Source organism: Leptidea sinapis, chromosome 4 (assembly GCF_905404315.1).
Source record: "Leptidea sinapis chromosome 4, ilLepSina1.1, whole genome shotgun sequence".
NCBI classification, from domain to species: Eukaryota; Metazoa; Arthropoda; class Insecta; order Lepidoptera; family Pieridae; genus Leptidea; species Leptidea sinapis.
The window spans coordinates 10,841,031-10,866,817 of record NC_066268.1 but is presented as its reverse complement, the minus strand read 5'-3'; the positions used below and the strand labels follow the sequence as shown (position 1 = coordinate 10,866,817).

The 25,787-nt window shown below is 37.4% G+C and overlaps 1 protein-coding gene across 1 annotated transcript in view; it reads right to left on the bottom strand.

The window, feature by feature from the left end:
• Window positions 1-884: 884 nt before the first annotated feature.
• The window catches only part of LOC126979718 (nuclear factor of activated T-cells 5-like), a 113,452-nt gene continuing 88,549 nt past the window's right edge, over window positions 885-25,787 (bottom strand). Inside the window, exons 2-9 of the mRNA XM_050829205.1 lie at window positions 17,745-18,033; window positions 11,871-12,056; window positions 11,009-11,332; window positions 10,173-10,272; window positions 8,260-8,442; window positions 4,600-4,780; window positions 2,504-2,688; window positions 885-1,175 (exon numbers count right to left, since the gene is read on the bottom strand). Of these exons, the coding sequence (XP_050685162.1) occupies window positions 885-1,175; window positions 2,504-2,688; window positions 4,600-4,780; window positions 8,260-8,442; window positions 10,173-10,272; window positions 11,009-11,332; window positions 11,871-12,056; window positions 17,745-18,033 (1,739 nt within the window). The remainder of the gene's footprint in view (window positions 1,176-2,503; window positions 2,689-4,599; window positions 4,781-8,259; window positions 8,443-10,172; window positions 10,273-11,008; window positions 11,333-11,870; window positions 12,057-17,744; window positions 18,034-25,787) is intronic.

The window sequence follows — 25,787 nt, the reverse complement described above, 5'->3', positions numbered from 1 at the left end:
TTTATTTATTTTGACATCAAAGCGACAATGTTAGAGTACATGCTACATGACATGACAATTAGTTTTAAAATTGGCATATAAATGATGATACTCGCGCATTTTTCTATTAATTTGTTAAACATAACAATTCAGATAGAATCAAAAGTAAGGTTGTAAGATATAGGAAGTTTCTACCATAAGTAGTGAATCCACGATAATATTTACATATAAAACAATAGCTGTAAGCATTATGTTTAACAAATGGCTGACCTTACTACTATATATTATGCAATAAATAAAAAAGTGACTCGGTCAAAACAACGACGGGGTGCCATAATAAAAACAGTGCGACCCTCTTCTGACCGCGGTGTCGTATCGATTCGCAATGGAACGAATCGGTACGTATTTAGGCGTCCCACAAACACGAAATCAGTTGCACGGTTGGTGAACTCATGCCACAATATCGTCAAAAATTAGTTTCTTAGAGAGTCGATTACAACATAACGCAATGAAAATAATCCGACGCAAAAAATACAGTGCACAAAGAAGGACTTAAAGAAAATGTTGAACCGAATAGAATATTTATATATAATTTGAAATATCCAATTCGAATTTTCAGCTATAACAATATTCTTTTCTTAAAGAATTTAATAGAATTAGTACTTTTCTAAAATTTCAACCGAACAAGTTTTCAACTTAATACGTAAATTTTAAACAAAAGAAATCGGTAAAATAAATGCCCATTTGCAGCTCAGCCTTATGAATGACACACAAATATTGTAGGATTGGTTGTAGCGTTTACAATCCCAGTCAGTCCGCGCCTTAACATATTATGTCAAGTTTTTGTGACATAAAAGTACATTTTTGAAAAGTACACCTAGATGTCGAGACAACGTTGTAGATGTTTAGCGGTAGCACAAAGGATTCGAGTCACTGTTTGTATTTATGACACATATGGTAGTAGTAGTAAAACGCGCGAGTGGGTAGCAGTGGGAGTCGGGGCGGGGTGGTCGAGTACCTGCAGGCGCGGCGTGGTGTCGCGAGGCGTGCGGCGGGCCCGTGTCGCGAGCGGGCGGCGTGTACAGGAAGGCGTGCGGCTCGCTGGCCTTGCCGCCCGAGCGCACGAACAGCTGCGCCGGCGCCGGCTCCGAGATGTCGGCGCGGGCGAACGCGGGCACGCAGCACACCAGGTGCGTCTGCGAAACGTTACCATTACTATCAGACGACAAACATTTCATATTCACCTCTGTGATATGTTATCATCCACTGATGGACAAAGGCCTCCCCCAAAGATTTCCACGACGATCGGTCCAGCGCTGCCCTCATCCAACGTATTCCGGCGATCTTGAGCAGATCGTCGGTCCATGTGGCGGCCTACCAACACTGCGTCTTCCGGTACGTGGTCGCGATTCGAGGACTTTACAGTTGAAAACAGGCGCGATGTATGTTGTCACGTCTGTTAGTGGACAGTCGGTATAGGGTGTTCAGCTGTACTTCAGGGTGCTCACCCAAAAAAGTTGGCCAAGTAGCCACCTCATCTCGGTTATCCGAGCAACGGGCGCGGTGGCCTTCAATTGACCTGAAGTAGATGGTTCCGAAAGGTTCCTCGGTGGTTACCCGTCAAACGTGGTGGAGGTAGCTTTACCGACACGGGGGCTATGGGGGAGGGGAGCTCACTGGTTATCAGTGCCCCTCCGTTGGTGGCGGAGTCGTAGTGGCTTGGCGCAAATGGGATGTAGATCTTTATAACCGAAAGGTTGATAAGTCCATAGGAAGGGAAATGCCCCAACGGCCATCTGTCCGAACTATGTGCCCTGCCCACTGCCACTTCAGTTTCGCAATCATTTGGACTATGTCGGTAACTTTGGTTCTCCTACGGATCTCCTCATTTCTGATTCGATCTCGCAGGGAAACTCCGAGCATAGCCCTCTCCATTGCCCTTTGAGCGACCATGAGCTTTCTCATAAGGTCCATAGTTAGCGACCACGTCTACGTATCGTAAGTCATCACTGGCAACACACACTGGTTGGAAACCTTCGTCTTCAGCCACTGTGGTATTTGGGACGAGCAAATTATTTTGTATTTTTTTTTATGTTATCATGTATTATTTATAAATTTTCTTCCGTTGTTCTTAAATGTGGCAGCTTTTTCATATGCATCCTTCTTAAGGGACGCTTATTTTGTGGGTATTGAATATGATGTTGTTGTTGAGACGTCGTGCTCGGCATATATCGAACCGAGTCGACTATAGAGCGCAATAAGTAAGAGCCTAATTTACCGGAGTAGCTTATAAACAATTATAGCTCACAAATTATAAAAGCCGATAAGTAAGTACAGATATAATAAATAACTCACATCTGTTCGAACTAAGTGAAAATTCTACAAAGCTGTTGTAATTCCTCTCGTGATGCAAGAGAGCATGGGCACAGGTGATCACTTATCAGCTTGTGCCTCGTATGTACCTTGTACCTTTTATTCCATTAAAATATTTTTCAGCTAATTCAATAAAAAACGGAATACTCACTTGCTGTAAGAATTCCTTATCAGGTGTGACCTCTTCTTCCCACGTTCTGCCCTCATGCTGTGCCCGGAACACCACGCGAGTCTCCTTCAGGAAGTTCTTGCCAAGCAGGTACAGCTCCAGGCCTCCGGTCGCAGGGCACGACACCAGCGACTTTCTGCACACTTCTGGTACTCCAGGAGGTTGGGCTAAAATACAAAATTAAGTATTTATATAACACATAAACACATTTAAATTTTTACCAGTATATTCGACGCTTTATAATGTCGGCAACGCTCTTGGGATTCCTTTGAATCCACAAGAGAGTTTGCTCGTTTGTCCTCCTCTTCTTTAATAAAGACTTTTAATAAGGTGTACTCCTAAGTAAAGAAAAAATAAATATTACAAATATTCGCATCCAATGAGTCGAAGTTGCTTGGCATTACTGCCAATTAAACCACCAATAGGTATTCTAATAATAAAAAGAATATTCAAATATAACACACTAAATTACTCGTGAAGGTGCATAATTAACTTTATAAAGGCTAACAATCTAAATCATCCATTTTAATTTTACAATGCACGTATCCCTGCCGCCGTTGCGACTCCGGCATCGTGTACATACCTGAAGTCTGAGCCCCGATTTTATCAATAACACTTCAAACTGAGTTCAATAAAACTCAGTTTTTCGAAACGAGTTCAAATTCTAGTCTTCATCTCGATTGAACAAAAAGCGTTGACGTAACCTGAGTTTACTTGTCAATGTCATAAATAATAGAATGTATCAAATAGGTATCTGCCAAAACTGTCATCGATAAGTATGACCAAAATGACAATGGTTAAATGTCAATGTTTCTATTGCGATAACGACAGTGACAGCTCTTGAACTTGAAGACGTTTGACGTTCCAAAATAAGCGGTCAGCATTTAAACGCGTTATGCATTGCTTAGGTTATTTATAATCTCTAGCTGCTAGACAGCCGATGAAAATAGGCCGGGCTTATTACTTTGGTGTATGTGACAAGCTACGTCTAACACTCCTGATGTGTATGTTACTTTGTGTTAGTGTACGTGCATTGCTCAAAATAGATGTTAACTGTCAACTTAATTTTTTTTCGACGTTTTCATAGTTACAGTCTATGTTGACGTGTAAATAATGATCTAAGCAGAATTGAACCTGTTATAGTTATTGATGCAACTATTGTGTGATAAGGGGAAGTAAAACACGAATGTGGGTTCATAGGTGATAATAGTGAGTGTTTTAATACCTAATTATAAACAGTTGCATAGTTGCATTTATCTACACCCATAATATGAATCCTCTATAAAAGATTCTTAATCAGTTGGCTTACTGCTAACATTAAAAAAAAAGTCATAATATCATCAAAGGAGTGATATAATGTTGTACTGAATTTCATTACAGTAGTCGTTTGGATGATGTATCTAATGGGTATTAGGACATTGGGTGTTTTAATATTGGCAATAAGCTAACTGTTTTAGAATCTTTAATGTAGATAAACTCGTTTACAGGCGTAAGCTTTGTTCAAAGGGTTGTGGGAGGCACCTTTGCACAGGATACCGGCTAGATTATGGGTACCACAACGACGCCTATTTCTGCCGTGAAGCAGCAATGTGTAACCATTACTGTATTTCGGTCTGAAGGGCGCCGTAGCTAGTGAAATTAATGGGCAAATGAGACTTAACATCTTATGTCTCAAGGTGACGAGCGTAGTTGTAGTGCCGTTCAGATTTTTTGAGTTTTTCAAGAATCCTGAGCGGCACTGCATTGTAATGGACAAGGCGCATCAATTAACATCAGCTGAACGTCCTGCTCATCTCGTCACTTATTATCATTAAAAAAACTCCTACGAAGGTGTTAAGCGACGTGCCGTACAAACCTTAAATCTTATTAGAAATTGTTTGAGCATACGGCGCTTATAGGTAATGTCGGAAGTGAAAAGTGGAAGAATTTTGAAGCACCTAATAACACTTTTATGATACGACAGTTATACTAAACGAGGAGTATGTACTACCACGAGGCGCATTCATTTGTGCTTAATTAAAAAAAAATCTAAACGTCTATTTGGTCTATCAATAGGTAGGTCCATCATAAGTACTCACTACATATTATCTGCGTGGAGCAGACTTGCAACAGCTCGGTCCTGCCAGCCGCGTCCATGATCTCTGTGCGGAACACCATGCGACATCTTGTTGATTTCTTTTTGCCCCGCGCCGCGTGAGCCCCGGCGGCCGCTCCACCCAGGACTTCTCCAAACCGATGTTCCACATCCACATTACGCTCCTGAAAGATTAACAGACACATTACCACCAGTGGGAGGTTCCTATGCACAGGATGCCAGCTAGATTATGGGTACCACAACGGCGCCTATTTCTGCCGTGAGGCAGTAATGTGTAAGCATTTTTGTGTTTCGGTCTGAACGAAATTGTGGTGCCCTTCAGAAATTTTGGGTTTTTCAAGAATCCTGAGCGGTACTGCATTGTAATGGGCACGGTGTATCAATTACCATCAGCTGAACGTCCTGCTCGTCTCGTCCCTTATTTTTTATGTAAATGAGGGACGATACGAGGAGGAGAAGGAATTACATAGGTACGGCTTACAGTTTGCCTTCTCAACTAGGTCGTAAAATAATATGTACACTATACACATATAGTATATGTCTACTAGGTAGTAAGTATGTAATTAACTGTTTCTGTAATAAAGCATATTTGAAAATGAAATACAAATAACATTGTGGCGCTTAATTTTTACAAATTACACGATCATTCGCTATCATACATGCTTATCAATATATATGCATAATTAGAAAATATTATCTTTGACATACATATTAAATGGGTTTTACTTGGCCGCCAAATCATTAATTTTTATATTATTTTATGTGTTATTTTAAAGGAGTTCTGCAAGTGTGGTTATATTAGAGATTTATTTATGTTATTGGAGAATCTACAGCTGAATACTTTACAATAGACGTGTGATAAAATGACAGAAAGCCATTTACTGAAGAGAGAACATAGATTCAAGAATAATATAGCAGCAATTGCTGAGATTAGAAACAGGAGTTTATAAGTAGACCAGAAAATTTTAAAAAATATATAAAGTAAGTAATAGGTTAGCCAACTATTAATATTGTCGCGTAGCAACGCTTCGACGTATATGACGAGAGTTGTCAAACGTCATATCGTGCAGCAACGTACATGACGAGAGTTGTCAAACTTCAAGACATTGATAATTTCAACAGCTCCGTCAGCAATACTCGTAGCTCTAGCGTAAAAGTGTTAACTTTAGACGCTGTGGACCCGGGTTCAATACACCTACCAGTATGGAATTTATTGATTTTGTAAAGTTAATGGAAATTTCTAGTAAGTTTAGGATCAAATCGAACAGAAAAAAGGGATAGAAAATGTGTAAGCAGGATAAAAATAGTTAAAAGAATTTTCTAGTACAATTTAAATTTAAATATGGAATGGGAGAATCATTTTGAAAATGGAACAGATCCGGGGGTATATAAGCCGTACTAAGCGTGGCCTACGGCAAATCTAGTTCTGACTCGAAAGTGTAAAAAAGAAGAAGTAGTGAAAGTGCTCCAAGAAGAAGAAGATAGAAGATACTTAGTGTTCGGTGCGGTGTGACGCGTTGAAGGTACCGCCGCCAACAAGAGGAACAGTGGTAGACCGGCGAAGTGCAAGTTCAGAAAAAGTGAACGCAAATAAAGACTCGTTCCTATAAGCGGAGTATTATTTCCAATCGCTGACCCACTCTCGTGTCAATATCAAAATATATAATGACAACTTAAACTTACCGACAACACAATATAGTGTTATCGGTGGGGTTTGGACTGAAGGGTGCCGTAGCTAGTGAAATTACGGGGCAAATGAGACCTAGCATCTAATGTCTCAAGGTGACGAGCGCAATTGTAGCGCAGCTCAGAATTTTTAGGCTTGAGGAATCCTGAGCGGCACTGCACTGTAATGTGCAGGCCGTATCAATTACCATCAGCTGAACGTTCTGCTTGTCTCGTTCCGTATTGTCATAAAAAAATAATCTATCACAATTTTTATTGTACGTCCCTTTGGTAATACACGCTGCGTACAGACTAACAGGCGAACAGGAAAACATCAACAATCGACCAATTGTTAGTGTAATACGAAAATAATTATGCAAGTGGCATTCTCGAGCTCGTTGACCCGAGATAGTGTCGCAAGACGACCGCTGTCGGCCCGGCGTTGATAAGTGGGACAGGTTAGCGGCGATCCCAGCCGGCCACATAGGGCGACTCGCGACACTACTTGATATAACATCCGTCTGCGTGCCTATACGCTCTAAACAACTATTTATTTATTTAACTTCTAATATCTCAACTTCAATCCTAGTTTTGTCTTTTGGGGTGAGATAATTTCCAAAGACATAGAATTGCTGAAAAGGGCTATGAAAATAATTTAATGACGAAAGACGAGAAGAGAAAACTCAGATGCTCAGCAGATGTCAAAATATGGTATCAAGGGACGGTTAAGCGATGCTTTGGACCTCGGTTAATATAATCGGCTGTTTAAGAGCTATAAACATTGGTTTACGTGTGGTGAAAAATGACGTTCTATACATATGGACATATCATTCGCAATCTGATAACGGAACGGCAAGAGTGTGCTTAAAACCAATGTAAGCACACTTCTCTCCTTAGTCGTGTGTCAATCAATAAGCCTTAGTGTGCTATAAAAAATGCTTAAATAATACATTCACGTTTCAAAAATTGATGGTGTGACTTACTTAACAAAACTTACCATTGAAACTTACCATCGGTAAGTTTCTTTTATTATATAAGATTGAGATGCAAAAAACGGAAGTAATTTAATAAAACGAATATTTTTTCATTAAATATGGTACAATATTACTAGCAAGTCCCCAGCAAGACCCTCTTGTCAGAATGGGACAGATGAAAGGACACAATCAGAAATGTATAGACATAGAAGTCGAAGGTTATTATGGAGTCATTTGTGACATGTGCCATATTTCGGCTTTGATTTTGTATGAGGTGCATTGTCTATTTGTATAGAACGTCATTGGTGGTTAACATTAAAAATGATTTAATAAATTTAAATGATAAACAGCCGTTTTAAGAGTGGGTCAACTCCGCCCAAAATAACTCGAGTACCTATGTCTTAACATTAAAGAAGATAGATCGATACGGTATTTTCAACCTGTGTTGAAAGTCGATGTTGAATGTCGAAAGCTGTAGTGTATTGACATCTAGTCTGAATTGAGTATCTGTTAACAATCTTTCTCACTGTCATGACATCGACAGTGACATTAACCGTGTGACGTTCAGTGCTATATAAGGAATGCACAGTACAGCGGGAGGTCGCCTTCCCACTAGCACACAGCCGGTCCGAGGTTCGAGTCTCCTCAGGAGACGCCCCGCGACTGTTATTGCGTAGTCTTTGCGGCCTCCACGGCCCATGTCCTATGTCGCTGTAAAAGCCTTCGGGGCCAACAGCATAGAGGAGGTTTTTAGTCACACTCGAGTCCGACATATTACGCCCCGCGTAAATACGTAACCGTATTTTCCTACTCTCGAAAAAAAAAAGCGGGAGGCCAGTTCCAGTCGGCTATCCGTTGCGAGCGGTCGTCCCCGGGTGTACTGCTACATAGTGGAGAATACTTGTTGCACTCATGACCAAACGTGGGACATTACACCAGCCACTATACGATAAATGTACGCTCAGTGTAGTGCGAGATTGGCAACAAAGAAACTTGTAACGCACCTTCAATATTCCGACACAGTCGCACGTGACCTGCCAGTTCTTAGTCGGCTCCAGGTCTATCTCGATAACGACGGTGCCGTCCTCCTTCCTCTCCTTGCACGGCGTGGAGTTCTTGCCAGACACCCGGCACGCTTGGTAAAACATGTGCGGCGCCACTCTCCCCGTGTCTGTTCCTATAAAAACCTGCCAAACAAAATTTGCATTACTATTTTATAACCAAAAGTAGCCTGTTATTTTAAAATATATATACTCAAATCTGACTCAGAAAATGTGACAGAAAATGTCGATGTTGAACAAAAATCAGTTATGTCAATTGTCTCAGTCAGACTGATCTCCCCTATCAGAATGTTGAAAATACATAAAAAAAAACAATGATTAGGTATTGAAGTAATTCATATAATAGCCAGTATTGATTATAATCCAAAATTGTTAAAATTAATTAAAAGTAAAGTAAACCGGTTACAAAATGGAGCATCATTATTTGTGTCTACAGATCCCATAGTTGTAACGCAAAATTGGATCGTCTCATGGGCTACGTTCTATCTCCGATGTGCTTGGACACATCCCGATTTAAGGCAGACACCGTTCGCTGAAATTATGGCGAAAATATGGGCGAATACAATGGGCATAATGCTGAATGGCTTGTCCAAATTGATTCAGTATATCGGGTCTTCGTTGACGCCACTTTTGGGACATCGATGATGCCTGAACAGGGGTGTAGTGCTTAACCGACGCCCACGTCATAAAACAACAGCGACCGCAGACTCGTACCTTTTTTATATTCGACCCTTGGCGCCGGCATGATGTTTCCAGTGTCTCGTACGATATAATACAACAAGGCACGGATATGTGCATACCAGCCTAGATTTAGCAGCACCCGCGCGGGTTAGACTTAGTATCCCGTAGCACGAATTTGGAGAAAACAAAATATTGTAGGTGATAGAGCTTTAGTCCACGATTATAATGATACCACTCTTATTACAAGGTAATGCACCGTTTTCAAAAATAACGAAAAAAATTCTAACGTAAAACAGGTAAATCACGTAAATAAACACTACACGAGCGCTGACATTCCGGCGGGAGGTTAAAAACTGTCATGATATGATTTTGGTTTCACCGTAAAATATTAGGACAGGCAAGCTTCAAGCCCATACAGCCATAAATTGAATGAAAAACAGTAAAATGAAATAAATTGAAAACAGAAAAAAAATGCTTAGGTTAGGTTATGTTAGAACAGTTAAAACAACGCCAGAACCGAATAGTAGGCGTTAACCCCCCCCATTAACAAATTAGGAGGGGGGAAAGTAGATTTTTTTTTCGTTTTTTCTTGAAAATCGTGGACCAAAGCTCTATCAACTACAATTCATTAAAATTGGTTAGGTTAAGTTATGTTACAACAGTTAAAACAACGCACCAGTCGAGCGTAGCGGGCCGCGAGTGCTAGAAACGAATTCTAGGCGTTTCCCTTTCTTTCCTACCCATAAAAATGTCCCAATTGATAAAAAATATCATAATTTGAGGTAAGGTATAGTACTTATAATGATTTTTTCTCTGGAACGGTGCATTACCTTGTCTTTACCTTTTACCTTACTCTATCTCTACTCTACAATATTTTTTACCTCATTATTCGTGCTACGGGATACTAAGTTTTAACCACCCGCGCCGCAAATCAGATTCGATAAGTCTGTGTTTTGCAGTCAGTTTCTGCTTGTAACTGATGCATCGAACCAGGGCTGTGATATATCAGTATCGGTATCTGTCAGCGATCGGTAGTAGAGGGCTCATTTGTTCTCCCTGTTTCCAACTACGATTAGCTTTTCAAGATCCCCATCTCTCCTCCTCATCATGTGACTGAGGAAGCCTGGCGGTTAGCACGGATAAAAGCTTAGTTTAAAGCTATGTATGTAACTTACCTGTAAAACTGCAGGCTTATCATAGCCGACTAGTTTCACTATAGGAAATCCATTGCCTGAATTATCCTTAACAGCACCTCTGCTTCCTTCAGTCTGATACCTGTAAATATAAAAGAATAACATTTTTGAATTGTTGAAGATAATATTTCCGATGCCAATTTATTGCTTTTAAAGGTAAGTAACCTAAATAAATATATTTAATATAGCCAGTGCGTTTTTAAGATTTCCTCCTACAGTCTGCATTTATTTCGTGTTGGCAAATATTGTAAGCTCTATGTGGCCTTCAGGTTTTTTAGCTAATGTGAAAAGGCGAACCTTGGCCTAAGATATAGGGATTTACTTGTATATCAGATTCATTAGCGGTCATTTTCAATAACGTATCTCTAGTTACGGATACATTGCTGTCACCGTTTAATGACAAGATCTTATCTATCCATAGTTATGTCCAGTACAGTTACATTCCAATGCTTTATGTCGATAGGTTATTGAAAGCGTAAAAGGATAGATTTGTCTTACCTCTAGTAAGTTAAAATTTGGTCTAAAATCTAAAAAGTCTGGTACGAGTCTTTAGAGCGCTGGCTGTCACAAGATAAATGTTGTTTTCGTCGACAAGCATTGTGCAAATTCGTGTATTGGTAAGTCATAAATAACTGAGGTTGAGTAGTCGTACTCAGCGACTTATTTCATCAGATAATTAAGCATCTTGGTTCAGAAAGTCGGATGACACTTTTAAATAGTGATCAGCTAAATATAGGTGGAAGTCCACGTGCCACATGTTCAACTATCATTTTTGGCTCCGATCAACTCAAGGACTACGAAAGTTCAAAAGGTCTCACCTCGCTCTGTGTTGAGACTCTGGTTGGCATAATATCTGCAACTCCACAGTCCCATCTTTGGATTTGCTGGTTAACGGGGCCGCCAGCCCCGAAGGCCCGGAATGCGTCATGGAGGCTAAAGCTCTTCGCCTCGCAAGCGCCTGGGCTAACTTTCCTCCGTATTTACCCCCTAGCTTGCCAGAAAGTTTACCACCTGTTGCGTACTTGCTGGCCAATTTCCCGCTATTTGCAAGTTTCCCGCAAGACCTGTAGGAGATGTCTTGAAACCTTTTTCCAGGCGATTCTGATAAATTTGGACTAGAAAGACTGCTTCCCGCTCGTATTCTGAAATTAGAATAGGTTTTGCTGATCATTCATTCCTGGAGTGTGCTTTACTGTCTTTATCATGATCTTACCAATAGTCACAAGATAATTTATTATGCGACAGAAATGCAAAAACAATACATGCATAACGATACTCAATCAAAAATTATCTGGAAATAATTATAGTATAACACCATAAGTATACTTACCTTATTTATTTAATACAATGATATTATTAATTAAAATTATAGGAATGTCATCTAGTTTAATAGGTTGGTTTTTGGTTGATGAATTTGTGTGTTGTAACACTCAATATTATAAAATCAAACAAATATACATAAGTTAATTTAATGTTTATATATTATTGTATAACTGAAAAGTTATGATGGATGTGACGGAGTGTGAAATGTATCGATCGCCTGCTGGGTCAATTCCATCACCAGATATTATGCTGGGGTCTGACAAGTTGTTTGGTATACTCTAACCAGAGCTATCAAGGAGCAACTGGTATACGATTTCCCGAATAATAATATTTTATGTAATGATTGTAATAACGTACGCGGGTATGGGCACAGTAGTGGGCGCAGCGTCCAGCGTAGCGAGCGCGGGAGCGGGCAGCGCGGGCGAAGCAAACGAGTAAGCGTCATTGGCGTCGTCACACTCTAACTTAACTGCAGACTCGATATCGCGCCGGCGCGGACGTTTTGCTTCTCGCTGATCCCAATCCTCGCACGGGTCTGATAGTCTGCGCATACCCGTTCATATTTCCAATAATGGCACACAATTTCTGACGAGAAAACTGACAGGATATTAATGTCACCTTCAACTTGCAAATTACATAAACAGGAGATACCCTGAACATGTCAGCCATCTTAGTGTTACACTACGTTCCTACATACGAAATTCTTAAAAGAAAATTTGATCAAAGATATAAAGTAGACAATTTTGGTAAATAAATTCTTTTTTGATGGCCATCTTGTCAATTTAAAAAGTGCAATGAATTGTGCGAAGGATGCCATCAGATTTTCAGGTCAGATATTCTGCCTTTTGGAGAGTTAAATTAATGCATTATGTATTTAGTGTTCATCTAATGCAAAAATTTATTTGGACAAGGAAATTGTAACTTGTACCTTATGCCTATATTTTTATAATAGTATTTGATTATCAAGCTAATGCGAATTAGTCACAAGACATTATTTCATGATATAATTTTAAGCAAATTAAATTTTGCACTGCGGTGAAAAATCATAAAAGTATTTTTTTATTAATAGGTGACTCATTTTTAATCAGGTACTTATACTTTATGCAATCACAATCACTGCCTTAGTATAGGCCCGGGCGCAAATACTGAGCGGTCAGCGAACATTCAAGCATAAAATGGACGAATGATACCAGAAATTCAATTCAACAGTCTTGGGCATACTTAAAAAATCTATGAGTGTAAATGTATAACCACTCAAAGCTACACACACGAACTACTGAATAGGGTTGAAAGCCAAAGGATAAGTGGTTGAATTAACTAATTATATAAAACGAAATATAATACTTAGAACCACACAAAAAATATCTATAATATTGCACCTTTCGCTCATTCACTCGAAATCGAATGTAAAGTGTGTCAAAGCTGAAGGATAGAAAGAGACAATAAATTGAGATAAAAATAAAAAAATCTCAGTCTTCATTCTAATCAAGAATAACATAATCGCTATACGAACATCACCATGAACATGCTCTCATTTTTCACCAAAACGTAGCCATAAAATAATAAAATACAGAAATACATCAATTATTATTATACTACGAAGATAACTAAAATTATTCATGGCTCACAATATGATTTATATTTTTCGATTCATCATACCTATATCAGAGACCATTAAACGAAGTAAGATACTAACACATGCTCGACATTAGAAGACCGTTAACAACTATGTATTAACTGCAGTTCTATGTGGCAATAAATAGTGATGTGCCAGATACCCGTGTCTGTATCTTTATCATATCTTACTGTTGGCGTATCACGTACATTGTACTTTTTTTTATGAAAATAAGGGACGAGACGAGCAGGACGTTCAGCTGATGGTAATTGATACGCCCCACCCATAACATGCAGTGCCGCTCAGGATTCTTGCAAAATCCAATCAATCTGAGCAGAACTACCATTGCACTCGTCACCTTGAGACATAAGACGTTAATTATCCATTTCCCAGTAATTTCACTAGCTACGGCGCCCTTCAGACCGAAACACATATATCAGCTAGGTATAGATAGTCACCAAAGAAAAAAATTTAAGGAAAAAAAATATTGATTATTGTCAGTATATTTACAAAATTTTAATATGAGTTCACAAAAATCACTTTTTTGCCCAAAATCAATAATTTCCATTATAACAAACTTATATAATGAAGTTCAGGACGCTATTGAGAACTGGATTTAACCGAAAAAAAAAAAGAGTAATCTAAGTTAAAACGTTTATAAAGACACTTATTATTGTCAGTCATATTTGTATTTCACTACGATATTCTATAATGATCCGTATAATCTTAAGATACTTTTTTGAAAATCCGGCACATCACTAGCAAGCAGGGAATAATCAATGAAACTTAACTCTACAATTTAATCATATTAATTTAATAAAAATAAGAATCTTTTAAATACAAAATCATTATTGCTATTCTTACGATTGAGATAATTTTATAACTAAATTGTTTTTCCACGTGTTATTTATAAAACAATACATAAAGCAGTGAATTTATTTATAACTTAAAATTGTGTCAATGATTTCTATCCAGACGTGTGATGACGCAAACCGAGTGTTAATATTATTGTGTGGTATTAAGTATATATAATACTAGCTGATACCCCGCAACTTCGTCTGCGTACACACAGGACCAAAGAAGTAATAAAAGAACACTCATTACGTAATACGGTGTTGCAACATTTAATTATGTGTTCTGCAAAGCCATGAATACTTTTCGCAGCACACGCGATGTAAAAATATATTAGGTATTTTTTTTACACCTCGGGTTACATTATTGGAATCCTTACGGATCCCTTATTTAAAAAAAATATAATATAGCCTATATCACCCGGGGTTACTGTAGCTTTCCAACACAAATCGTTTCAGTAGTTTCGGAGCCTATTCAATGCAAACAAACAAACAATCAAATCTTTCCTCTTTATAATATTAGTACAGAGTATGGATAAATGGTGGCCCGTGGCCGGCATAAAGGAAGCAATCAAGGATCACCAAGTGACACGATCATCCCCGATCTCTCCAGAAGAATTATGTGGAGTGGGAATCAGACACATCATAAAAATTCAAGTGATTCATGACAAAGTCGTCAGACAATAGAATTTCAATATACTAGCGTTCAAACAGACAAAGCGCGCGAAAGAGAAGAACCACTCTAACGGAGATACAGCAAGATAAAAAAAGAAACTGTTGCGACCGTAACTGACTTTGAGTCAAATCGTAAACAGACAGCCACGTTTGGAATTGGCTCTTTAGTATTTTGAATACTAAACTACCACTAGCTAACGCACACATTGCCAAAGCAAAATTGGTCATGTATTATCGGGCTGTAAGTCTGTGGGTTAGACATATTTTGCGAAGTATTATAAAAATAGAAGAAGAGGCCAACAAACAGGTCTTAGATTTTCTACTACATTGTAAGTTTACAGATAAGGTGATTGGCAAAGCCGTTTGAGATCTTCTAACAAATTAGAAGTTATAGAAATTGGCAATAACTATTAATTTACCACCCAAACCCCCATTAGTTTACCTTAAAACAGCGTCAAACTTAAATGCCTAGAATAATGATAAAATCATAATTATGGCTTATACTGTTACCATGACATTTTAATGAATTTGAACTACAATTCATAACATAAATCTATTATGAAATATACATATTTACTGCAATGTAAACATTATTTGTGCTGTAATTAAATACTGCACTAAGTTTATCAGCGCCACGTATGGTAGGTAGGCTGTCTGCCTTGACAAGACCTTGGCAAAATCTCTTATTTATTTAAATTATAGAAATTAGGCCAAGTAAACTGGTGACCTCAACTTGAGACGTAGACCAGTTATTGTCTTAACTATTATGTTAATAAAAATCAATCAAATCTTAATGTCCATGGTTTTAATGAATATGCATGTCATGATTTTAGAAACATCATGAAACTTTCTTGAGTAAAAAATACATTGCGCTCAAAATAAATTATCGAACTAAAACAGGAAAGTTTTATCTTTTACGAGTATTTCTGTCTTATTTATTATCTGATTTGTGACAAAAATATATAGTGTCTTCCATTGCTTTAAAAGTGTTTTGATTCAATGTGTTTTGAAATTTGAATGTTCAAGACGATACAAACACACTTTCGCAAATGATAATGCGGAAATGTAAAATCAAGGCCACTGTCTGGTATTACGCTGTAATTTATATTACGTGTCACAAAATGTGTCTGAAGTTGATCTACATAGTAAGTTTAAAGCGAGCGACGTCTAACAAACGTGGGATTTGGCAACTTGGCTGTACAGTATCATCCAGCAATATGTTGTCCAGTCCTATTAGTCCGCCCGCCCATATCAATATTTTCATCAGATGATTGATGATAGAACAGTAAATTTAGCGGTAATACTATTTTAATGTTTTGTTGCAGCATATTAGTCTTCAGATGATCTAACACAATACTCACCAGAATATAAGAAGACGTTCAAGAAACAGAACAAAGATGATATTAATTCATATCGTAGGGAAGGAAAATAAGCTAAAATAAGAAAGCAGTGCAACTTTAACCATTGCCGATGAGGCCTTGTCAATCAAAGTCAGACAGTTGACCAGCAGATACTATAATTGTAACAACTGAAGTTTTGATTTCAACAACATCAAAAAATCCACTAACGAAATAACTAATCTAGGCGAGATTGGAAGTAATTCATACAAGTTCATACATCGAAGAAGTAATTTTTAACAACAAACTGCGAAACGAAACCAAAGTGAGCAATTCAAGCATTCGTTAATTGACCAAAAAGTAAATGATGTAACATGTTTACGCAGACTATTACAAGCTAGTTGCGATTTTAGCTACTGTTGTATTCACACACTGACCCAATGTTCTTCCGTGTGTTGGTATCCGCCACGGTTTTGAAACAAACGGATTCGAGGGTTACTTTTTGGCTTAAGGTCATGAAAATCAATATTCAGTGCCAAATATTTCCTACAATATTTAACAATCCAGGCTTTATTATAGTGAGCCTGAAAGGCTGAAATATGAAATGAAAATTCGATTAGAAAATACAATTTTTGTCAGGAAAGTCTGTTTACCGATCAATGTGTAAATATTTAATACTTATATCATAGAGTTGCTCAGCAAAAGCTAATCTTTAAATAATTTATAAAGATGATATCGTATCTCTTGAAGATACTGCGACAGGCGTACGTGCATCAATGTGATTTCACGATTTATGAAGGTCGGAACTAGGAGCGATTGCTAATTAACAGCTTGATAATCTAGTTAAAATAACTCTCTGTGTCTATACGATCATAATCTATAAACAAGTATATGATTACGAAAAATTCAAGACAGGGAAAAATGCATGACGGATTAAACCACATTTCACAATTGGAAAGGTGCGCATTGCATTGCATGTCACGAGGTTTGCAATGCTGAAATAAACAGAAAGAACAATTTTAGCGTCGGCGAGAGATATCTGTTAGCTATGTATGCACACCTAAATTACCTAAAATGAACTTTTAACTGACTTAATTTTCATTTAAGAAATGTTTTTAGTACATATTAGACTGTTGAATTTCGCCAGCTAATTTAGTCAGAAAATTGTTTTACTAGAAATTTTCAAACATATAATTAGTAAATTAGATACATGTCGGTGTGTGTGTCTGTTTAGATGCGACCTTTGACCCTCTCGTATCGGGAGTTGTGCACCAACTAGGTATGACCTATATTATAGACTAAAGGGGGCACAATTCTGTAGACAATTAAAAGTTATCTTCATAAATACATGAAAACGCGATATAATGCTTTGTGACTATATTCATAAGCGTTAATTTTATTAATCATATTACTCTAAACCTTAAAAATTAATTTAGAAATAACAATATTGTTAACGAATATTCCCAAAGTTAGTAAGTAAAACATGCCAGACACTATTTGATCGCATGATTACAATGCCAAGCCACATGCCGCTCTAGCAATTATTATTTAGTTGTCATGCAGCTATATCGCAATCCAACATATTACTGATATTTTATCATAACACAATTTGTTAGTATCGATGCATCTTTGTAATAGGTCGATCCCAGAATTGAATTGATACACAACAAGCGTATGCAGACATCAGACATGGCTGAACAACAATAAGCGAAACACGTAGGTACGGACATAAGCATGGCGGTGCAAGCCTTACCTGTGCAGGGGCTCCGGGCCCAGTCCGCTGTCATTACTTTTCTCGCAGGGCTCCGGCGGCCTGAACGAATGTGCGTGCGCATAATGGGCGAACTTCCCGAATTTGCCCAAGTGTGCGAATTTCCCCGGATTGAGCGCACTCCTGCTCGGAACGAGCGCACTCTTCCCGGGGTGCACCATCTTGCCCGCGATGTACTTGCCAGGGTGCGCACGTTTATGCGGCGCCCGAATTACCTTTCTATGCACACGGGCACTCATGGTAGCACTCGTAGACATAGTCATTTTCATGCCTGTCAACAAACGGTAGGTTAGATATCGAAATAGTAATAGTTATGTTAGCCACCGACGAACTTCCATATAGTATGCATAGTGTAAAGACCCTCCACTATCATACCTAACTTCGTAGGAAGACAAGGGTCAAGCCTTGTTTGTTATGAGAAATAGTGAAGTTCAACTGGCGGAAAGGATCGGCATCACAATTGCGCTCGTCGCTTTAAGACATAAGATGTAAAGTCTTATTCACCCAATAAGTTCACTAGCTTTGGCACGCTTCAATCCAGAAAAGTACTTGCACATTACTGCTTGACGACAGAAAAAGGAGATGATCTCAAAGGCCGGCAACACTCTTGTGATTCTTCTGATGTAGCAGCAAATCTTCATCTTCTTCTTATCGTAGGGCAGAAATACCACTAATTCTAAATTCGAATAGAATTTCTAACGTTGTTTCCCTGTCGATACGACATAGATACCTGAAAACTGAACGTTAATTTAAGTCCGGAGATAGTCGGAATGCATCTAGTGTTTCGGTGGTGATCACTTACGGTTAGGTGACCCTACAACCCATTCATAGTTCATCACTACCTTTGACTCTACTTTTCAATTTGCCAATGTTATAATCATAATAAAATTTCTCATTATTTATCAAAGTATTAAGAGGTAGAGCAAATCAAAATGACAAAAGTCTTTCAGATACCGATAAAAAATATAAACTTCGATCGCTACATATTCAAGAACATATTTATTGTCAACCAAAATTCTGGGAAATTTAAATACCACAAAAAACATGAATTGATTTAGATATTTCCGCAGTTTTACCGATCACTGTTATGTAAGCGGGTTCATTTGTAGTAGTTCAAGTATATCTTCGACCGTGACATTTCATTTACCATAAATATAAGGGGGTGCATAATAAATATCATCGTCCGTATCCATCCTGCCTACGAATTAATAAAAGTGATGTCCAAGGAGGCTTTTAAGGGTTGATAGTGTACCAGCTTAGGCTCAGATCTATAGAGCGAAGTATAAATGCTTTGATCATACTTTACTTGCGCAAAACATGCGTCATTTGACAGCTGAAATAATACTGAGCTTAAGATAGGACAGCCGACAAAAAGTTTTGTTCGCGTATCATCACTGTCACTTAAGTTGTATGTAAGTAAAGTCTGAGTAAAGTCTAAGTACGCTTTATAGATCGCAGCCTTAGTAAGATAAGATATTAATGTTCCCTGCTCCAAAGAAACAAGTACGTTCGTACAAGAATAAAATGTTTGTGATGCGCGGCAAAGATTATTTTTAGATTACGATGGCGATGGCCTTAAAAGCCTTTGTAGGATTTGCGAAAAACACATGGGTGTCTTCTAACATCTACGCGTACATGTACTCGCTTGGGAGACCTATCTGTATATTGACATCTCGCCGTCGCTTGTGATGAGAATACGATACAGTTTAATGATACGAATCGCCATACTTATAGAATTATTCGTAAATACTGGTACGCCACTCAGAATATGTAGATCGGGATCGATATTGTATTATTAAAGTGACAAATTAGATCATTTCGACCGCGCCGTGTTGAGTGTAAATTATCAACCTCATAAAGATTTTACTGAAGTAGCTTTGACTGCCAAGTGCCAACATAATCATTCAGACTATGATGATAAGACAGGTCTATACTGCGGTATCAGACACAGTGAGGTTATTATATTCGTCAATGTATCAAAATAATTTGGTACACAACAATACTAAGCACAATATGTTAAATATAATAATATTTCCTAGGATATCTTGCCGAAAGTTTATTTATACGTTTGTTGTGTCGACAGATAATGTAACCTTATAACAATAATAACGTGTTATAAAACCTCTGGTGTGTAGGACATGGGAGATGTTGATCATTTACCAAGTCACCTAACCATCATCAAAGATGATCTAAGTTAAGTTGTTCTGTGTATCTTACATATCACCAGTAGGTATGTAGATATATCGCAGTGGTTTTAATAAACATTGAACAGCATCATTACTCTGAAGTTAATCAAAACGTAGGGAGTTTCAAAGAATCGTAGGTACTAATAGTAATTAATTTACAAGGTATGACGTAAATGACTAACGACTCATTCAATATGTCTGCATTCTGCAATTAATCATGTATTTCCTATAGTTTTACTAGTAAGTTGCCAGTTTTAATATTTGTCTGACAACTTGATTTTAATAAAAGATTTTACATTTGGGTTAGTCGTTGTTTCTATCTTACTTAGATTTTGAATGTGTACAAAAATGATCGTGATGGTATTGGAATCCCATCAAATGTGAATTTACAAACCTCAAATGCCAAAACAGAAACGGGATGCATTGATGATGAGACGAGATTAATAATATCCTATATATAAGTCCTAACAAAACTGGCACTTTTACAACAATAGTTTTACCGTGCTGGATGTTTCAGCTAGATGATTTAGACTGACACTGCGCTGATCACAAACCGTTCGCCACAACATTTCCCAGCTGAAAGCTCATATTTTAAGATTAAGGTATATATTCTCATAAAGAAATATTACAATTCACTTACATAAGAACTTTAAATCTATGTTGTATTAAATATTCACATAGGCTGAGAAACGTACAAAACAAGATGTACACAATAATACCTATATCAGTATATGCTGATCAAAGTATTTTTATTTTATCTACATTTTGCAGACTTCTGTCATCGCATTGGACGTAGATTTAATTCCGGAACACTCGTAAATTTAAAAACAAAAATGGATAGTTTTTTTTTAATTTTTTATTAATTAGTCAATTATTATATTATAATGTTCGAAGTTATTCACATGTGTCGTTCTTGTGTGTTATTAATTACGTTGACACGGTAAATTGACAGCCCTATAGCATAATCATCAAAACGATACTTACTAGAGCTATCGTTTGCAGTTCAGTCAAATAAACAATATAAATACGACGCCGTATTAGTCGAGCCGTACAAAACATAAAACTACAACATAAAGCTGAAGCATAATAAAATTTATATGGGGTCGTCTACGTGTAAAGATATTATTTGGAGCTCATATTAGTAAAATATTATATAGCATAGCCACAGTAGACAAATGTCGACTGTGGCTATTGCCAGAGTCTTGACGAAATAGGGTCATCCAAATTTTCAGCGTCATCCCCACAGATTCATACTCGATGATTATCTTGAGATATCAATCTAAAAATTCATAATTTTTCAAACGTCATTCATTTTTACTTTAGAAAAAGCAGTATTAGCTATGCTGCTGATCAGACTAACGGTAAATCTCCTTAAAACGAGACGCTAAAGTTACGAGGTCACCTCTACAAAAAAGAAATATTGTGTGACATTATATAATTATTTTTCAAATAAAGCCCAGATTTACTTGATGATAGTGATGTAATCTGGTTTATGAGTCATTATTCGGCAGCTCATATAAATTCAGATAAAGTTCGAAGGAAGCGATTAAATTCAGCTGTAAACTTCGTCCTTGCGAAATGTCGCAAGGATAATGATCTAAGATTGTATGACCCGCATTTAAACAATTGTTTGACAATTTATTATGTACAGGTAATAAAGCGGTAGGTGAATCAAATAACAATTTAGATAAATAGATTTGGAAAATAAAAGATATCTATAGTTTTTGAAGGGTTAAATGTCGATATACAACTTTGCATTACCAATTAATTATGTATAACTACTAGCTCATCCAACAGACGTTGTTCTGTATATAATAAAAAAAATACTGTTTTATACTAATTTGTCATTAGTTTTTCAAAACATCAAGAATAATTTCGTAACATATTATATACTTGTTATATAATGAAATTGTTTCACAGCAGAACTGTCAAACCGTGCGTCAATAAATTCTCTCACAAAAAATATGTCCTTGCAAAGTAAATATTAGAAATAAAAATAATTATGAGTCCCAATTCGAAATAAAAACTGTCCTATCTCTCAAGTTGGACCAAACTGCACTCCATGAAGTAAGCCCCATTTAAATCCGTTCATTAGTTTAGGAGTCCATCGAGGACAATCAACGTGTCACGTAATTTATATATATTAAGATAAGATAAGATGATATAACTTTTAACTACTACTGGATTAAAAAACGACGTACAAAATAGTTAAAATGAAAAAAACTATAATCGAAGTAAATTTATTAGTCGTAATTGTTCCGTAAACATCAATGTAAATAGAAGCGGTCTGAGTTCATTACCCTGGCCCGTCTCTGCTACGGATAGGCGGTTCAGTGTTCACGCACCGCTTATCAATACATTGGTGAAAGTACATTCGTCAGATTATGAAACAAATAATAAATAGTTTTTTTTATGAAAATAAGGGACGACATAAGCAGAACGTTCAGCTGATGGTAATTGACACGCCCTGCTACAATGCACCTTTGCACTGGATGCCGGCTAGATTATGGGTACCACAACGGCGCCTATATCTGCCGTGAAGCAGTAATGTAAAAACCATAACTTTGTTTCGGTCTGAACGGCGCCGTAGCTAGTGAAATTACTGGGCAAATGAGACTTAACATCTTACGTCTCAAGGAGACGAGCGAACTGTAGTGCCGCTCAGAATTTTTTCAAAAATCTTGGCATGGCTTATCAGCCTGCTCGCCTCGTCCCTTAATTTCATTAAAAAAAATGTAAGCTAGCAGGCCAGTGGCTAGTCACTTATAAGATATTTAAAGACTAAAGATAAGATTACGTTTGAATATTTGTTACGTGTGTATGTCTACTACAGAATATAATATCAAGGTGTGTGTTGCGTAATGCATCGAAATAATAGGTCACAAACCGAATAAACCGTTGGGCACCGTGGCTCTACACGTGATCGAGTTCTATTATAATTTCAAATTAGCTCTTCTAGGATTCATAGTTTTGTATATTAAGTGAGGTGGCGTAATTATTTAAATTGAAACAGATCTTTTTCGATGCGCATCTGTATTTAGTTTATGTTCGCGTGATTAGGTACTTTGTACACATTTTTTGCCTTTTTATTAAATTTCTATTTAATGTTTTATATTTAAAAAAAATGCTGTTTTCAGTTTAGATGCCTTGTTTTCTCATAGTAAATAGGTAATATCGTAAGTCAGTATTTTTTGTTGTAATTTTGGAAAACTTCTTTAGCGGCGTTGAGCACTTTTCTTGGGATGGGTATAAAATGTTAAACTCGCGTCAGGACACGTGGCCAGATCTAAAATTCATAAGACAGTCGTTAAAATAATGGATGAAAGTTGATTTATAATGGATGATTTTTCTGAGAGATAAACTGTTTAATGTAAAATAATTGCAACAGTTTTGAAGTGTTTTTTTATGTAATATAAATTGTAATTTTTGTGTACGATAGCGCAAAAATTGAATATAAATATATAATTTTAAGCTAACTAATAAAGTTGATTGTTGATTAATAAAAATTAAGTTGACACACATAAACATTCGCATTTACGTATATGTGGCGCGAAAAAGTAGTATTTCTTACTAGGGATCAGTACAATCTAAAGAAAGGATATCTACTATTTATATATAGAAAGAGTACCTACGTCTCATAATAATTCTTATAAGGCCAAACTCGGCTTGGTTGCATGGTTCTATTCAGGAGTTACAACGCCAACCTCCGGGCTTGGGCTGATTCAGCTGGGTATCAAGCCGAGTTCCACCTTCGCGCGACACGCCACAAGTTAGAACATCATCCTCACCATCTGAATGTGTGGCGGTCTTCCATAGTGCGGTTTTCAAGGAGCTTTCTTCCACATACTACAAAGCTGTGGAATGAACTTCCATGTGCGGTGTTTCCGGGACGATACGACATGAACACCCTTAAACTAAAAGCTTAGGTACACCTTCCTTAAAGGCCACCAACGCTCCTGTGAATCCTCTGTTGTTGCAAGAGAATATGGGCGGCGGTGATCACTTAACACCGGGCGTCGGTCACTATCTGTTCCTCAATCAAATGGAGGGTTATGAAGACATTAGATAACAGAGCAACAGAGAAATGTAAACAAACACTCAATAAGTAAACAAACGAATTGTTATCACATGTGAAAGCAGGTCACGGGCCGATAGTTCCGATGTGATGTGCACTTTGATCCAACGGCTTTTATGCTTATTTATTAATACGGCTTTACTCACGTTTCAGCGGTGTGGGCACCAATTAGTTTCGGACTATTCGGAGGTCCTTCATCAGGGTAAGTGCAGTGGGTTCGCGATAACGTCCCGTCTCTTACTGCGGACTTGGGCTCGTAGTGCGCGGCTGGACAGGGCGGGGGGCGCAGGTGGTGATGACGACCACCGTATCACTGACACTGTGTCACTATTGCTGTCCACGGGTGCACAAAATGTACTCACAATGTCCGCTACGTGATCATCGGCACTATGGGTCTTATTGCGAGATGCGTTTTGTAACACAGGTTTCCAAGTAGGTTGCAGAGCCCAACCCTTGTGTCTATTAAAAAAAGGTCGACGGTCGATTTCTATGGCTTCCAGGACCTTACGAGACACATTGAGGCTATTATGCTGTAAACACTACGTCATGCCAAAATAACCTATCTACTTGTTTTATAAGTACTACAGGGCATATATAATATCATTATAAAAAAAGTGTGTGTGTACTTATGTATGCACGCAAGAAGTTGTACTTCTTTGGCCTAACAAAGCAAATATCCTTCAAATTATTTATTCCTCGTGCTAGTTTTAGTTTGTAATAGTAGTAGTTTGTAGAAATAACAATTGTAGAAATAATATTAGCTTTGACTATTAATTATTACATAATGAATACGGCTATAGGGGCTTGAACCCTTTGCCTATCCTAATAATGCACGAAGAAACCAAACAAAAATAACAGACGTCGCAAAAGTCAGAAAATTTTAGGAACCAGCTTCACACTGTTACTTTTTAGTTACAGTGATGCGCGCGCATCTTAAAATTTCACTCTCATCATTTTTTCATAATGCGCCTTAAGAAGTATAACTTCAAAAACAACTAAGGAAATGATGTCAGATTGCTTACTCCGTCATATAAAACTTGGCCTCTTTTCACTTTGAATATGAGTGAAGTGTTATCCGCAAACATTACTACCTTGTGTTTTTTTTTCTACAAGGTAAGATAGATAATATCATATCCTATTAATATTATAAATGTGAAAGTTTGTATGTCTGGATGTATGTTTGTACTTCTTTAACACAAAAACTACTGAATGAATTTTGATGAAACTTTACAATAATATAGCTTACACACCAGAATAACACATAGGCTATAATTTATAAAAATATTTTGTGAATTATCCACAATATAAAAGAAGTGTGAAGTAAGTAGAAAAGAAATCTGCAATCTGCAAGCTATTAATAATTTCTGGACCTTTTGAAACGATTTTAATTTTTTTCTTACGTATAGAAAGCCACATTTTGTATGAGTGCTTTATGCTTTATTATATTAACTCGAAAAATGAAAAGACTTTTTCGTGGTCGTGGTTGTCGGCTTTAAAAAGTAAGTCTGGGAAAAAACGTTCGAACACTAAAAATAATTTATATGGCAAAACAACGTTTGCCGGGGCCAGTTAGTAGTATATATAGTATCTTATAATATCATGAAGTAATGTAAGCGTTTCAAACACGATGTAGCAAAACAGAATGTTATCTTAATTAGTTGTTGTTTGAGGTCGTACTCGCAGTTCGTTGGCCGAGCGTTCGCAGTTCTGCGTATTAATGAAACATAAGTATTATGTATGTTTTTGTAAACACCGCAGATTACT